The 15,486-nt window shown below is 52.9% G+C and overlaps 1 protein-coding gene across 1 annotated transcript in view; it reads left to right on the top strand.

Annotated features, from left to right (window-relative positions):
* The window catches only part of ADGRA2 (adhesion G protein-coupled receptor A2), a 70,251-nt gene that overhangs the window by 7,919 nt on the left and 46,846 nt on the right, over nucleotides 1-15,486 (top strand). The window contains exon 2 of the mRNA XM_019514320.1: nucleotides 5-76. Within this exon, the coding sequence (XP_019369865.1) occupies nucleotides 5-76 (72 nt within the window). The remainder of the gene's footprint in view (nucleotides 1-4; nucleotides 77-15,486) is intronic.

The raw sequence follows: 15,486 nt of genomic DNA, 5'->3' as shown, positions 1-15,486 counted from the left end.
GCAGGGTGGTCTGCAGCGGCCAGGACCTGCCGCACCCGCCCGACGCCAGCCTGCTGCCCAACGCCACCGCCACGCTGTGAGTACCGGCGCGGGCCTTGTCGGCCGGCCCGAGCGGGCTGCGGGCTGGCCGGGGCTTGGCTTTCCGCGATGTGGTGGGCGCCGGGGCATTGCCAGCTGGGTGCGGCGCTCGCCCGCGGGTCCAGCTCTAAGAAGCCGGTAGCCGGAGGCCTGTTGCTTTTGACAGGCGCGGGCTGGGGTGACCCCGACAGCCTTTAACTGGATGCTGGCACCCAGGGTCCCTTCCCCTGCTTGCTGCCCCGGCGCCGCGCCTGAGCTCGTGCGGTCGGGATCCGCACCTGCATCTGGCGCGCGGAAGGCGGCCGCGGGCATTTGAGCTGGCGCGAGAGCCGCAGCGTTTCAGGTTAACAAAGCTGAAGGCGGTGACAAATGTGATTTTCTTGTCACCGCTGAGGCTCTGTTGACATTTCTCTGGCTTCAGCGCAGAGACCACGGCCTAGCGCGCGAGAAAAAGATTGTCGGTATTGCAGCGTGTAACCGTCTTCTGCTGGGTATCACCACGGTGATACGAGCCTGCGTAGCCGTGTCGTTAAGCAAGTCACCCCCTCGCCAGCATTGCTGCATCAGCAAAGGCTTCTAGTACCGACCTGGACTGAAAACGAACACAGTCCCTTCCAGCGGTTTGTAGACGGGGTTTCCCTCTTGCATTTTCTCATGCCTTTTGAGCTGTCAGCGTAATTTAGAGCAGGGGTTTTCTTGGGGGAACTAAAAAGAAGTGATTCCTCTGGAAATAAGTGTTGTTTTTAATTATTTAAAAAAACCAGACAAACCCAAAGACCCAGACCCAGGTTCTAGGATTTATAAAACCTTCTCACAAAAGTGATCTTTTTTGTCAGATTTGACTTGATGGCATCCCTCTAAATTAGAGAATGTTTCAAAGTCCTGCACTTTATTTTCTTGCCTGCTGTTTTGCATGTGTGGGGGCTGGGGAGGGCAAGGAAAGGGACCTGAGAACTGAACCCCTGTTTAAAAGGTCTTGCAATCCACCGTTTAGTTCAGAGAAAACATTAGACAATATCTTACCTGGGTCTAGACTCCAGCCTTGAAATGGCTAATGCGTATGCTTAACGGTATGCACTGGCTGGGAGTTGTCTCTTTGCCTGGAAGCAGGTAGAAAGCTCCTTTTTTGAGCAGGATGTTTGGAAAAAAACTTGGAAGTGCTCTTCTCTGTGTGCTTGTTTTTGACCCTGTTAGTTTTTCGTGCTGTGCAAATGGGTTGGTTTGTTTGCTTGCTTTAATTAAGAAAGAAGCCAGTCATTTTTACATCCTGGCCTTAATGTGCATGGGTTTGGACTGGGGTGTTGGTTATGGCCGTGTTGGTCTAAGGACACGGGCAGCCAAGACTCTTGGGGTAGCTGGATAGATCTTTTATTAGAGCAACTAACCAGTTGTAAAAAAAATTGTTCTTTGCAAGCGTTCGGGCACAATCACCCTTCTTCAGGCAACCTTGTCTGCCTGCATTTGGACTGGGTGCCCAGGGAGGCGAGAGAGGACCGCGTTACGCTAGGAGGCAGAGCCGGTTGCAGAGCTGCGCTTGACACTTTTGTGGTTCTGTTTCCTGCAAGGCCTTTGAGCCCACCTGGCCATGCGTCAGCCTGTGCCCTACGCTACATACCAGTGACAAATTGTAGTCCAAATTAGCTGGTGATTTAGGGTGCCCAAGCTGAGCCCTATTTGTAGAGAGTGGACGTTGAGCATTTTGTCACGGACCCTTTTGAGATGCATCCAAAACGAGCCATCCCTTCTGAGTGCGTGATCAGGGTGCGCGTGGCACGCGTACCTGCAGACGTGTTTGGTGATTTGTGAAAACTGTCCCGCAGAACTGAACTTAAAGCTGTAAGAGCAGCAGCAACAATAGCATCGTAAGTGCTCGCAAAACACTAACGCCCAGGAAATGCATCACTGACACCTCCCAGATGCAATATTCCTTTCCGTCCTTTTAACTGCATCTGTATAATAACCTAGACTGCTGTATAAGAAGGTGGCGCCCTGCCTGAGCATCTGTCTACTAACCTGGGTGTACTCTGTTAGGATGTGGGATAACTTTCCCCACTCACTGGAGATTATCTTTCTCCCCCGCATTTTCTGTTCCAGACTGAAGTGCTTTATAACCCTTTTTCTTCCTGAGTGCAGCACTTTCACTACTCGCCTGCCTTTTCACAAGGGCCTGGTTCAGTACCTCATCTCTGCTCTGCAAAAGGTGTAAGCTGGTGATTTAACTTAAGCGTGTGCTTACGTCTTTTGCTGAAAATAGATACGTGGACTTAAGCATGCAGTTGCACGCTTTGCTGGCCCAGGGCTTGAGCGTACGGCCACATGGCTTCATTAGCGTAGTGTTGAAATGCTTTCAGGGTGGGAGAGGACACTGAGTGGAAGTGACTGCAGAAGCTGAAAGGGCCTTTTTGAAGACATCTGTTGGTGACCTAAAGTTCCCATGGCCGCTAATTTTCCTTCGTTTGGCTGTTTGAGAGACAAGCTTATTGCTGATAAGGTCCGACAGCTGGAGCTCACGATGCAAAGTAGCGAGGCTGGACTGGGGGCGCCGCGCACATTAGAGTACTACAAGACACCACTAAAATGTGACATGAAACCTACAGACGCAGGCAGAAACCTACAAATATGCGGTGACCCCAGACTTTCCTCCCTACGCTCGATGTGATTTATTTTAAACCTTTTCCAGATGGAAAAATCAAAACCAGAGGCTTTTCATTGGTGTGTAGCCTCCTTAGAGACCACTGGGTTGCAAGGACATTTTGGCGTGGTCTTTCCATTTGACTTTAATAGCAGAATTGTTTGGGCCCCGCAAATCACTAGGAAGAGCTGTACGTTTCTTGATGAAGTGCACTGCTGAAAAATGACTTCCCCTTCTTAGGAATCTGATGAGTAAGATCCATGAACAAAGGCTTGACTAACTCCCCAGAGAGGGTCTTTAATTCCTAAACAGTAACTGGTTCTTTATGAGAAATGTCTGGGTCTGTTTTGTGCACTCAGCACTTAAACACAGGGCCCAAATCCTGGCCTGAGAATTGGAAAGTGCTAGCACTGAATTGGAAACTGCTAGCAGTTCTGCCTGGCATCTGCGCCCGGGTAAGGTATCCCTGCTGGAGGTGATTCCTGTGCTGTGCTGGCTGTGTCCGTGGGGCTGGGTCAGGGTGGCACATGCAGAAACACGTGAACTTGTTCCCCGAGCTCTCGGACCCCCTCTTTGCTGTCTGTAGAGAAGCAGCCTGCTCGAGCTGAAGCTGTGGTGGGGAGTCTTATCAGGGGACGTTCAGGTGGGTGTTTAGGTGGGACCTACTGGGAGAACATGGTCTGCTGTGCTGCAAAAGGCCCTATCGTTCAGCTTCTCCTTTTCTCTTCTTTTCTTTTAAACCACAAGGAAAGTTTTGATGGAGACCAGGCAGAGCCTCCACAGCTGTTGCTATTTATTCTCTTCCCAAGTGAGAGTCCTCCTCGCTGGTCACGCAGTTCCCTTGTGCCCCACAGCCAGCTGGTGATGCCAGGAGGCAGGGGATGGGGGAATAAGCAGAAGGAGCAGGTCACCCGCAGCGTATCGCCGTGCCTGGTAAGAGTTGCCAAGACAAGAAAACGCCGGGCGCGGCGGCAGAGTCCCCTCGCAAGCTTTGTCAGATATTTGGGGGCTGATGTGGTGGGTTCCAGCCCAGGGTTTCAGGCTGGACTGGTGCAGGGTCCAGCTTACGCTGCCTTGAGAGCCCAGCGTGGATGGGAAGTCTGGGCTGTATGCTTCAACTCTTCCTCTGTGGAGCTCATACCATAGTGCTCAGCCAATCCTCGGGGAAAACCCCCTGTTCAGGAAAACTGCAGCTAATTTTCTCTTCCTCCCAGCTCCTCTCCCAGCCCTGCCCCCTTGAGTATTGTTGCTTCACAATTAGAACTAAAGCCAATGAGCTGCCAGCAGATGAGGTTTAACTGCAGAAATTAACTCCAGGTGGTGAAACCTCTCTGGCAAAAAAAAAAAAAAAAAATCAGAAAGGCGCAGCTCTGGGACCAGGGGAGGTTGAGAGCTGGGAACTGTCTGCTCTGCCACTGGCTAGAAGTTGTCCCATCCTGCGTGTGACTGCCACAGGCAGTGAGGCTGCAAGCGTGTCATTGCAGCGGCAGGAAAATGCAGTAAAGCTACTGCTTTAGCATCCAGCCGTTAGAAACCGGCTTGAACTGATGCTCTTCTTTGGTAGCAGGGACCCAAAGGCAATGGGCAGAGGCTGGGAAAAAACAGTGCAGGGAGATGAGAGGTTTTGCTATTCCCAGGCACAGTGGCTGGCAGAGGGGTTTCTCTCTCTCTTTGCTTCCCATCTCGCACATGTTTGCCCCCACCCACATTTAGGCCCAAGTTAAATCTTAAGTGTTGTACCCAGAACAGGGCAGGGAGGAAAATGAGGACTTCCCTGTTCCGGAGGAACCTCCCAAGATGCTGAGTGGCTCATTTTGGATGCACTGCTGCTGCTCTGGGCGGTAAAAACAGCACGGGCAGATCTGCAATGGCAAGGTTTCTAGATGGAGGAGTGTGGTCCCACCAGGCCAGTGCATCTCTCCCCAGAACCGGATGGCTCCCTCCTTCTGAAGGTGGGTTTCCTCTCACTTCTGCAGAGGTAACACGCTCACTCTCGAGGAGCCAGTCTGATAATAGTGCTGGGACTGTCAGTATCTGCCGCTCTTGTGCCCATGCATTGAGTTCTGCCCAGCCGTGCACAGAAAACCAGAGGCGGTTCCTTTCCTCTCTGTGTGTTTTGGGACTCTGTGGTCGGACGGGTTAAAAATCTCTTACAGCTTTGGCAAACGTCCTTCTGCATATGTGGAATAATTCATAGATCTGGTGCCTGACTTTTCAAACCAGTAGCAAAACATCTGCTTTGGTCCCAGGTCTAAACTTCCAGACCGGGGCTGATGTTTCTTTACCTGTCTGCCGAAGCCGGGGCGGGGAAGGGCACAATTAGACTTCTAATATAAGCGCGGTTGTGACTGTCATTTATGGATCGAGCGCTACTTCGATAGAGCAAGCTGCATTCTTTTGCTAGGGGAAGAAATTACTCGGCTCACTCTAGCGTTGCTTCACCCTATCTTCACGTAGTGGGCGGGGAGGGGAGGCAGCTGTACTCCACTGCAGTTGAGCTCCCTGCAAAGTTTATGACATCTGTCCAAAGTCACTGCGAGGTGACAGGACCCTTTCAGACATGTATTAACAAGGTTTTAATTCCCTCCCCCTCTGAATGACCTCTGTGCTAATAGCCTAATGGAAAAAGTACTGAATTCTTAACAAGACACAGATAGCCGTGTTAGGCCATAGCCAACCCCGCTGTCACACACGCAGGAGTCCAAACCTCTTCCAGATGTGGAATTCTAGAGCAGACCTCATTTATACGCACAGCTTGATTGCACTGAAATTACATATTGTCTGGGGGGAATATAGGGTTTCGTCTTATGACCAATTTCCAGGTCTACTTGAACTCCCCTCTCCAAGGCCTGTTTATCCTGGGCCCCGCAGATGGTTTCTTTCTGAAACCCTTTTCAGCCTTTTATTTGTTATTTATTGGGCTGCAGTTCTGGCAGCTTTTTCTTTCTTCTCCTTCTTCCCCTCTTTGAAAAAAATAATTGAGTCTTCCAAGTAGAGGGACCTTTGTGGCTCTTCTGCTGACTTAATCGCAGCCAGGTTGGAGAGCTAGAGTTAAAAAAGCGGTAGGTGCGAGTGTGCGTAGATGGGAGCATGTGTGTATACTGCATGTTCATTCTTGTAGGGCTCCCAATTTGCTCTCAGCATCAACAGGGCAAGGTTATGAACCAGGCCAAAGTGGTGGGAAACTTTGGAGGTAGGTGTGAGGCCGGCTAGTCTGCAGCCAGTGGCCATTATAAACGTATTTGAACAAGCTTCCACTTGGTCACAAAATTTTGGGGGCCGTGACTGCCCTGACTCCTGTGAGACCAACCAAGGCCCTTTCTGAAGTAGATGTGTTCAACTCAAGATGGGTTTGCTGAGGTTTTCCAGTCTCTAGGACAGCAGGATGGACACCAGGGGCTCCTTCCTAAGATGACCGGTGTGACTAATGAGCTTGAGCACAAGCTGATAAAATTGTGCTGGGCTGGAGGTTCTGTCCAGAAATGTTCAGCGAGTTGTGTCCTCTCCTAACTTCCCGGGTTTGGGTTCAGCCCAAGCTGCGGTGGTGACTGGCAGGGGCAGACGAGTCCTCTGTGCTTGTGCGCAGCCCCTCTGGTGGTCTTGTCTTCCCCGAGGCGGGCTAAGCACGAAGGGGAAGAGACCTGCTGAAGATGACAAGCCAGCAGCTCCAGCAGCAGTTGAATGGGAGGGAGGAGCAGTCTAGCGCTGGGAAGACGCTGCCTTCTCCATCTGCACACATTTCCTGCCCCATGTGTTTCGGATAAATCCCGGTGTGGGAAGCGGGAGTCTGCAGAGTGTTCTGCATCGGATGCAGTCCTGGCCCCGGCATTTGCTCCAGGCCTGTGGACCCAGTCCCAGTCCCAGTCCTCTCCATCAGCCGGGAGGTGGTTTCCTGGCCTTCTCTGGAAGTGGGGATTCCTCCAGAGGGTTGAAAAATGCCCTTGTTCTGCATAAACAAACAGCCCAGCTGGAAGCTGCATTGCTCTGGGAGTTTCTTCTCCAGCCCCTTGCTGCTGGGTGGAGCAAGCAGGGGCGTTTTGCTTTGGCACACTGAGTGGATGTAGGGTCGGCCTTTTCCCGCGGTGGTCCCCAGCCCCTTGGAGCCATGCCTCGCTGCTGTGGTTCTGGGAGTACTGGGGCATGGAGGAGCCACAGCCGTGAGGAGCAGACCGTGATTGTTTAGTCTAGAGAAGAGGAGGAGGTTGAAGGGAGACCATAAGTCTTCTAATCCCCGAGACTGTTCCTAAGGGGGTGGCAATCGATTGCTCTGCCTGGGCACTGGAGAGGGGCAAGGGGAAATTAGCCTTGATTTCTGGGAGAGGTGACTTGGATGGGATCCTGGAGAGTACGTTCTTGTTCGGGTGTCGAAGCCCTGCAGCCAGCTGCCCGGGGAGGCAGTGGAGTCTCACTGCTGGAGATTTTGAAGACTTGCTTAGATGCTCCTCTGTCCAGGCTGGTGGAGGTGTATTTGACCCAGCCACCGCTCGAGTTTCTGGAGGTCCCCTTGAGCCCCGCTTCCTGCAACTCTGTGCACACCGAGGCTGCTGAGCATCGCTGGTATCTGGATCAGACGCTGCCTTGGTGGCTGCACGGAGCCTCTTGCTGGGACAGCTGTGGAGGGAGCTGGTGTTGTGGCAGTGCCCATCAGTCCCCTCCCATGAGATGCTGCACCCAGCGCACGAGCTGGCAGCTGAGGCTTCATGCTCCAGATTCAGGTGGGGATTAAGGCCAAGCGAGAGGTCTTTGCAGGTTGGTTCAGCTTCCTGTGGCTGGCATCCAGGCCTGACAGCCCTCAGCCACCCAAGGCATCAGCCAGTGCATTTGGAAAGCACTTGGCTGCACTCTGTTCCCAGAGAGCTGGGAGCCCCCTCCTCCTCCTTTAGTCCTTAGTCGTGCCTGCAAGCGCCCATCTGCTCAACGTAGGCACAGCAAGCCTTTCCCAGGGCACGTTCCCATGCTGGAGCTCTGGTATAAACCATGGGCACGGCCTCTATGGGCAGGCGAGCAGGCTTTGTATTGAAAGGCATGGGTTGGAAAGCATGAGGAAAATTGCCCCTTTTTGCGCAGTGGTCAATCTGCTACTGTTTGTTTTGGGCAGTGCTGCTTTGAGGGGCTGTGTCTGGTGCTCGCAACTTTCTGAAATCAGGACGTGCATTGACCTGTGTGCGTGTCCGTGGCCCTAGAGGGGCTAAGGTCTGTGCTTGGCCAGCCTGCGAAGAGCGTGCTGAGCAGGTAGGTGGGAAGGCAGCGGAGCAGAGCCGTGGTGGAAGGGGGAGAGTGCGGTCACGGAGTGAGTCTGTGCCGGAGGAAGAACCCGAGAGTCCCGCCTCTGAATCCTCTGCTTTCTAGCAGGCTTTTGTGCCAGACAATATAGACAGGAAAACATCTCAGCACAATTAAAACGTCAGTGGTTCCAGCCTGGCCTGGAGACCCTGTGTTGTCTTGTGTTAACTTGACTTCCATTGTATTTGGTGATTTTTTTTTTTGATTTTTTTTCCCCCTTTAAAACCTCACCTCCAGGAGTCATGGGATTAGAGCTGAATCTCAGGTCTTCTGCAGGAAGTTTCTGGCCCGTACGGTTTTGAAGAAAAGCTGGGCTGAAATGCTTTAGTTCTAAAAATACCTCCTGGCTTTTACGCTGGCCTCCTGAAGTCCTCTTGGTGCTAGCTGGAAGCCTCCCAGCAGTCTGCGGTTCCTCTCCGGCCACTGGAGGCCCTTTCCCCGTCTCTGCATCCGGTCCATCACGAATGTTGTCCTGCCCCATGCCCCACCGCCACTGGCCATTTCACACTCTCTCTGGGATTTATTTTTCCTCTTCTAACAAAAGCAAGTGTTGGAACAATCATTTTCAGTCATCCAAAATAACCCAGTTTGACGTGAGCCTCGCGGCAACGCCCTGGGCCGGTCACAGCTACGGGAAGAGCCCCTGCGCATGTGAAAACAAAGCAGGGAGCTGGCTGGGAGGAGAGGTTAGGGGGCCACATACTGCACCGCTGCCTCTCATTGATCACGGTCTGGCTGGTCACGAGCAGGGATCTTTCTGTCTCCGGGGCCAGATCCTGCTTCTGCGGCCAACAGCGAGCTTCTAGCCCTAAGCCGGGGGACGGCAGGGATGGGAAGTGGGGTGTTGGGTGACTTGTTCCAGTTCAAATCCCAAGGCAGGCAGTGGTGGAAAGTAATTGCTGTGGCCTATTGGCTCCAGGGATTGAGTGAACGGGTCCCCATCTGATAGCAGCAAGGCCTGTCCTTTGCTGCCAAGGGGCCAAGGAGCAGTGGGCTCTGGGGCCTGGGCTCCCTCTGGTCTCTTAGGGGCGCTGATTCCTTCAGGGCAGGCTCAGGAGGAGAGCAGCAGCCCACTACTGCTTTCTGTACTGTTCCCAGTCTCTGGTGATTCATAATCCAGCACCTTCCACCCTCTTTTCAAATCTGCTGCAAACCCTTCAGCTCCCCTCCCGCACAGCCTGTAACGTATCCGCTCCGGAGCATGTGCTTTAAATTAATTCACTTCGAAAGCAAAGCAGGAATCCTCCCCCTCTTTCATTAACCTCCAATCTGCTGCACGTCTCTGTCCCGCCAGCCGCGCTCTGGCCAAGGGGGGCTAGCATCTCTCCCTGTCCTTTTTTGGTCGGACGCAGAGGAAGTTTATTGTTTTAGCAGCCCTGGTCCTGGAGCGGCTATTTATCCAAGTGGATTCCAGCGTGCTTGAGAAAACAAGCTTGTTTTTTTTCAATTTTTGGCCTCTCTTTTGTGATTAAAAAAGTATCCCCTGCACTGATGCTCTGCCTAGCTGCTGCAGGGACCCAGCACCTAGGAATTAAGTGGCATTTGCTTCAAGCAGCTGGGACCTCTCAGTGACTTGACATGATCCCAAGCATGCTCAGCAGGTGTGGGGGGTACAAAGCACTAAGCAAAGGCTGAATCCTGCTGGGCTCAGGGCCGAGGCACTGTCTCTGTATGTGGTGCATCTCACTGCCTTCTCCCAGGCCCCCTGGCCCGCCAAATACTCTGATCCCATCTGCCCCTGGGCACCCGCCAGTTATTTCCATTTCCATCTCGGCGCTGGAAGTCCTAATCCGGCATTTTCCAAAGAGACTTTTCCAGCTGTCACTCAATTAGCTGAATTTCTGCACGATCCAGCTGCATGGTGTGCTGGGAGCAATAGGGATTTTCGCTGGAGTCTTTTCCCAGCCCATTTTGCCCTGTGCTCAACATGGTTGTGATTGTGGCATTCCTGTTTCTGGCACGGTGGCAAAGGCACGGAGAGGGGAAGTGTCCCAGAGTGCATAGCCGCGAATGCGCTGAGCTGGGACTGGAACCAGGCTCCCCGGCCAGCACCCGTATCGCTGGACTTGTGCTGCCCCGTAGTGGAAAACTGACTTGGCATTTCAGTGCGTCTCTCCATGGTCTCCAAAGGGGTAATGCTTCACGTTTCTGTCCTCCCCTGTGCTGGGCCTTTTCCCCACCGGCACCATTAAGTAGGAAGGCACTAAGGAAAAGGCCCCGACCCGGTTGGTTCCCTGCGCTGCCTCCTCCGAGTGAGTGTCCCCGTCAGGTCCGGAGCCAAAGCAGAGCCCCCGCGCTTACTCCTAGGGAGGAACGTGCTGCTTTCATGGCCTGCCAAGCATGTGCGTGTGTTGGGGCCAGATGCAGCCAGCTGGGATGAGCGCTGCCTGGGTGTGGGAGGAAAGTCTCTTCCCTTGGCAGAGCTTCCAGGATGTCTCGACTTGGTGGACCTGTTCCCTGCTGTCTCCTTCTCCTGTCCCCCGGCTCTCTGGAGCTTGCTGTGAGCCCCATGCCAGTTGGATTAGCCACAGCTTGCTTCATCCCCACATCCATCCACTCTGCTGTGGAAGGGAGATGGGACCCGGAAACCTTCCCGCCCTGGGTGTGGAGAAGGAGGCCTTGGACTTAGCAGCCCCTTTCACCCTTAGCCCATGTATTGCATCCTGCAAGCCCCCCCTCCCCAAATCTCCCGCCCGCCAAATCTCCTTCCAAAGCCAGACCTTGGAAGGAGAGAAGAGTCCTGAGTAAATAACCAGCGGAGCAGTCAATAACAGGAAACTGGCTGCAAAGAGCAGGCAGGAGCCCAGCGAAGGGGCCCCGGCAGCCAGGCCTGCCAGGGGCGGCGCCCAGCTCTCTAGACAGCAGCCTGGCACGGGGTCTCTGGGTCTTGCCAGGCTTCGAGAGGCCCACCAAGCAGGAGGTTTTGGCTTCAGCTCTGGCAGGAGCTCCCCCGCGCAGGGAGCCCTTGCACTGCGCGTCACAAGGGCACTGGCCTGACGCGCACGGTCTGGTGGCCAGATGGGGACCCGCAGACGGGCGCGGTGCCTCTCCGGTCACTGCCTGGCAGACACAGCAGGCAGTTGGAGGTCGGTCTGCCGAGGTCCCCCTGCCAAGCGTGCATCTGGACTACTTCTTCCTAAGAGTTAGCCTTTCCACCTGGGAGCTGGGGGGGCTGTCTGGGATGCGGGCTTAGGACTTTGGCTGGGAGATTTGGAAGAGGAAGGCTCAGAGAGGAAGGTCAATGCAGGGGACAATGCACCAAGCTCAGAGAACTCGGCTCGCTGGGAGCTATTTTCATGGGTTCCCAAGGACACTTGGATCTTTCCTTGCAGCCTTTTGCTTTCAAAAGAGTCCTGTTTTTTGCCAGTGGATCACATGCTAGCAGTCCCTTGGGCCTCCAGCTGGGACTCAGCTTGGGTCGCCTGCAGTAGGAAGCTCCCAGCTGTTCAGTGCCTGTCATGTGAAATATGTAGGCTAGTTTCTGTGCCATTCCTGAGGGACCCACGTCCACCTCTGTCCTTCCTGCTGCTCCTGGTGGCACTCATCTGTTGTTCCTTGCGCGCAGTCTACAGAGAGAAGCCTCAGGACCTGCGGGTCCCAAAGTCTGACCTTACCTTTGGTTGGCAGAGCAAGGCCTGCTAGTGTAGAGCGCTGCCCACAGCGTTCCCAGTTTTGTGGGTTAATGGAGCCCGTGTCCTGTGGCAGGCAGCTGTCAGGACCTTTCAGTGGGGCCCTGAGCCTTACTTCTGGGTACTTGGCTCTTTGCTGGAGGCAGAGCTCTGGAGAGACCGGGTGCTACTGCTTATCTGGCTAGCTATGCGCCCTGCCCACCAGCACGGAGGCAATTGTGAGGCTCATCTACATGGTGGGATGGGGCATGGCGCTTCTTCCGTGAAAAGTGCAATGATGCAGCATTAATATCGTCAGTCTAATGAGCAAGCAGCTTGTTTCAGAAAGGCCCAGACGTGATGGGAGTGGAGACGGTGCCTGGGGAATGTCGAGGTTTCTCAAACCGTGTGCATGAAGACATAAGCTGGTTGTGAGCTGTTGGCCAGCCTGTCTGCACTGTCCCTTAACACCGCCGGCTGTCTGAGAGAGACGACTGCACCGCGAAGGCCTGAGTGCCTTGACATGTGCACGGGAAGTCGGGGATGGGCCTCTGGTTCTACATGCAAGGTGGTGCCTGGGGAAGTGTTGTCTTCCTGATGGGCAGGAACAATAGAGTTTCCACCAATATGTGCGGAGGTGCTAATCTCCATCCGAAAGGGACCGGATGTCTCGTGATGCAGTTTATAAACACTTGGTGTGCAGCACACAGCTTACCTCCCTGCATGCCTTTCCAGGGCTGTGCCTAGTCTCAAAGTCCTGTGAGCCCATAGCCTTCTCAGCTGAAAAGCTTAACCAGGATGTGGGAGCAGTTGAGCGAGTAAGACCGTCCTGCTGTTTACTGTAGGGACTAGTGGGTTCCTGTGATAACTTTCCCAGAGAGCAGTGACCCTTCTCTTGGGCAACAGTATTGATTACTCCAAAAACCGACGTATTTCCAAGTTGTGGGGGCTGCTGTTTAAGCGTAAGGCCAGAGGTCTTACAGCTGGGAGTGCTCACAGCCTCGGCTCTGAGGGTGGACAGTGCTGAAGCACGTGCTTTCCTATAACAAACGAGACAGTGCTTTCATGAATTGGAGCCTAAATACCTGGCTTGGCCTTTGGGCAAGCAGCTCTCCCATTGACTCGGGTAGGTATTTGCTGGTAAAATGGGATAAGGACAATAGAATTTGGCCCAGCATGAGTAATAACTTCATCATGTTCCTCGAGCTACCATAATCTTCTTTAAGGTGATAAGCCTGGAGACCCAAAGGGAGTCAACTCTCTGCTACTGAATGAACGCCAGAAAGGGGAATTAATGCAAGCTGTATCTCAGAAAGGACTTAGGACAGGGACAATAAACATCTCAGGCTTAGAAAATTCCAAAGTTTCAATTTTGAAAAGTCCCCTTTTTTTTGAAGGCCGCACCCCCTCCCATTTTTAGAGGTTGAGAAGTGCTAAGACGTTTGATTTTGGGGAAACACAAAATGTTCCACCAGAATGACGTTTCCTGGCAAATGTATTCCTTTGGGTTGCAGGCCTGGGTTTCTCTGCAGAAATCGTAGTATCATAGTACTTAGGGTCGGAAGGGACCTAAGCAGATCATCGGGTCTGACCCCCTGCCCCGGGGAGGGACGGGTGCCAGGATCATAAGTTGCGTGCAGACAATTTTGAGTGGCTCTGGAAGTGACCGTGAAAAGGAAGGGAACCTGATTTCTCAGAGCTGCATGAAATCGAAAAACTCTGTGGGGAGTCCATCGGACTTTACCCCTGCTGTGTGGGTTGTGGGTCTCGCTGTGTGTTTGCCTGGGACAGGGATAGCCCGTCATTGTTCTTCTTTTTTTTCTTTTGAGCTGTGTTTGTTTTTAATATTGGCAGTTTCCTTTTCAAGCAAATGAGCCAAAGCCCCTCAAACTCTGGAAGGCCCAAGCCTGAGCAGCAGAAGTTTGAACCTCTGGTCTGGCTGGAAAGCGGAGGATTGTTCTTTGCAGGCTGCAGCTCTAGGCAGTGTTAAGACGTGTCTGGGATGACCTGGTTGCAGCGCAGCGAGCCAGATCCTGGTCATTCGTCATCAGGTCTGCTATCTGGAATATCTTTCACTGCTTAAGTCACTGGCCTCATAAATGCTTCTCTGGCAGATTTAGTTCCTGCTGGAGGAAGTGCAGCCAGAGGCAGGAATGTTATGTTGATTGTGACCACGGTGCTTGGCTTAGATCCAGCCTAGTGGGTGCCCAAATGAGGGCACCAGTCAAAATGCATCAAGGAGAGGACCAGCAGAAGTGGTTTGGGGTTTGCAGTCTGTATGCTCCCTCCTCCTAGGTCCCTGCCTCCCTCTGTCCCCGGTGCAGGCAAACCTATGCATGCTGCTGCCCACTCCGGCCTCCTGCCTGCTCTGAGGCAGACCTCCCTGCTTGCAAAGTCCCCCTTTTTTGCTCCAGCCCTGAACCCACTGGCCCCAAAGGGCCCTTCCTCAGGGCTGGGAAAGCAGCAGCCTCAGCCAGGCAGAAGAGCGGCTGTGTGACTCCATTATGTAATGAGGAGGTCACTCTGCCTAAGCAGCTAATGCAAAACCTGCCAACACGTCTCCGCTATCACCACAGTCTGCAACGCCCCCTCCCCGCCACGAAACAGTCAGGTTTCACGGCTCCCACCATCCTTCTTCAGAGGAACTAGTGGATGAGGCTAAACAATTGCTGTGGTCCAGAATGAATTCCTGCAGAAAAATGATGGCCAGCAATGCCTGAGCCCCACGAGAGAACGCTTTTCACAGGACAGCTGCTCCATCCTTGGGCTCCCAGCCCTCGTGTTTGAGGGGAAGCTACACAGGTGCTTCTGCAAATGGGCCTAGGAACTTTACTGGACACTAAAACTAGGGACTAAGATTTATGGCTCATTACTTTCTGCCCACTCCCTTGTCCAGTTGCGCTACCTGTTCCCTTTTGAATGCTCCTATTCTTTTACATGCTTTGGTTGATCTATTTGAGCTTCTCTTTACTTGGTCTGTAGCTACTTCTGATGATCTCCCTTTACTCTGCAAGTTTACTGCCGTTCCCCGGCCCCCACCTTTGAGTGAGTGCTCTCATTTAGTATGATGAAGTTAAACAGCCATTGTTCTACCTCCTGTTTAGCTTAGCTTGTATCTGTTTCTTTCCCAGCCCTGAGGAAGGGCACTTTGTGGCTGAAAGCTTGCCTCTTCCAACTGCAGAGCCCATCCAATTACAGATATTACCAAACAAGCCTTGATTTCGCATATTCCCTGGACCATCAAGGTTACAGCATCACTCCACCCTTCTTTTATGGCTGCGCAACAAAAATCGGAGCGAATAAATGCACATTTTTAAGCCCCTGGTGACCCGTCAGCTGCAAGGTGCACTGGAAATGTTGAATGTTCTTGCTAATGACTGGGGAGGGGCTATGAGAACCGGGTCTATTTTGCTTATCCAATTGATGGTTCAGGGTGACTTTGATCTTGGCTTAAAAGTGCTACGGTGGGGAGGAGGATCGGTGATAATGGGGGGCTGTTCAGCCTGGCAGATGAAGGCAGAGTGAGAGCTGTTAACTGGAAGCTGATGTTAGCCAAGCCAAGGCTAGGCATAAAGTACAGGTATTTTACAGTAAAAATGCATAGCCATTCGCACACACCACGTTCCTGGTGTTTCAGATCCAAAGTGCATGTCTCCTGAAGAGCTATGCTCAAGTTCAGCCAACTGTTACAGTCTCAATGCAGGATTTGCTGAGTAAAATTCACTGGCCTGCATTATGAAAGCTTGGATTTAGATGATCATATCCCTTTTCACTCTCTAGTAGTGTGTCACTAGAGTGGTAGAGAGGGTCTGGGTCTCAGCGAGGGGAACCTTGGGTCAGGGGAAGGGATGAAGGTGGGCGACCTTCCAGGAAATAAACCATGGA

This window comes from Gavialis gangeticus, unplaced genomic scaffold (genome assembly GCF_001723915.1).
Source record: "Gavialis gangeticus isolate Ggan-Ray unplaced genomic scaffold, GavGan_comp1, whole genome shotgun sequence".
In the NCBI taxonomy this organism is placed as follows: domain Eukaryota; kingdom Metazoa; phylum Chordata; order Crocodylia; family Gavialidae; genus Gavialis; species Gavialis gangeticus.
Note: the sequence above shows the minus strand (reverse complement) of the source record. Positions and strands in the feature narration are given on the sequence as shown.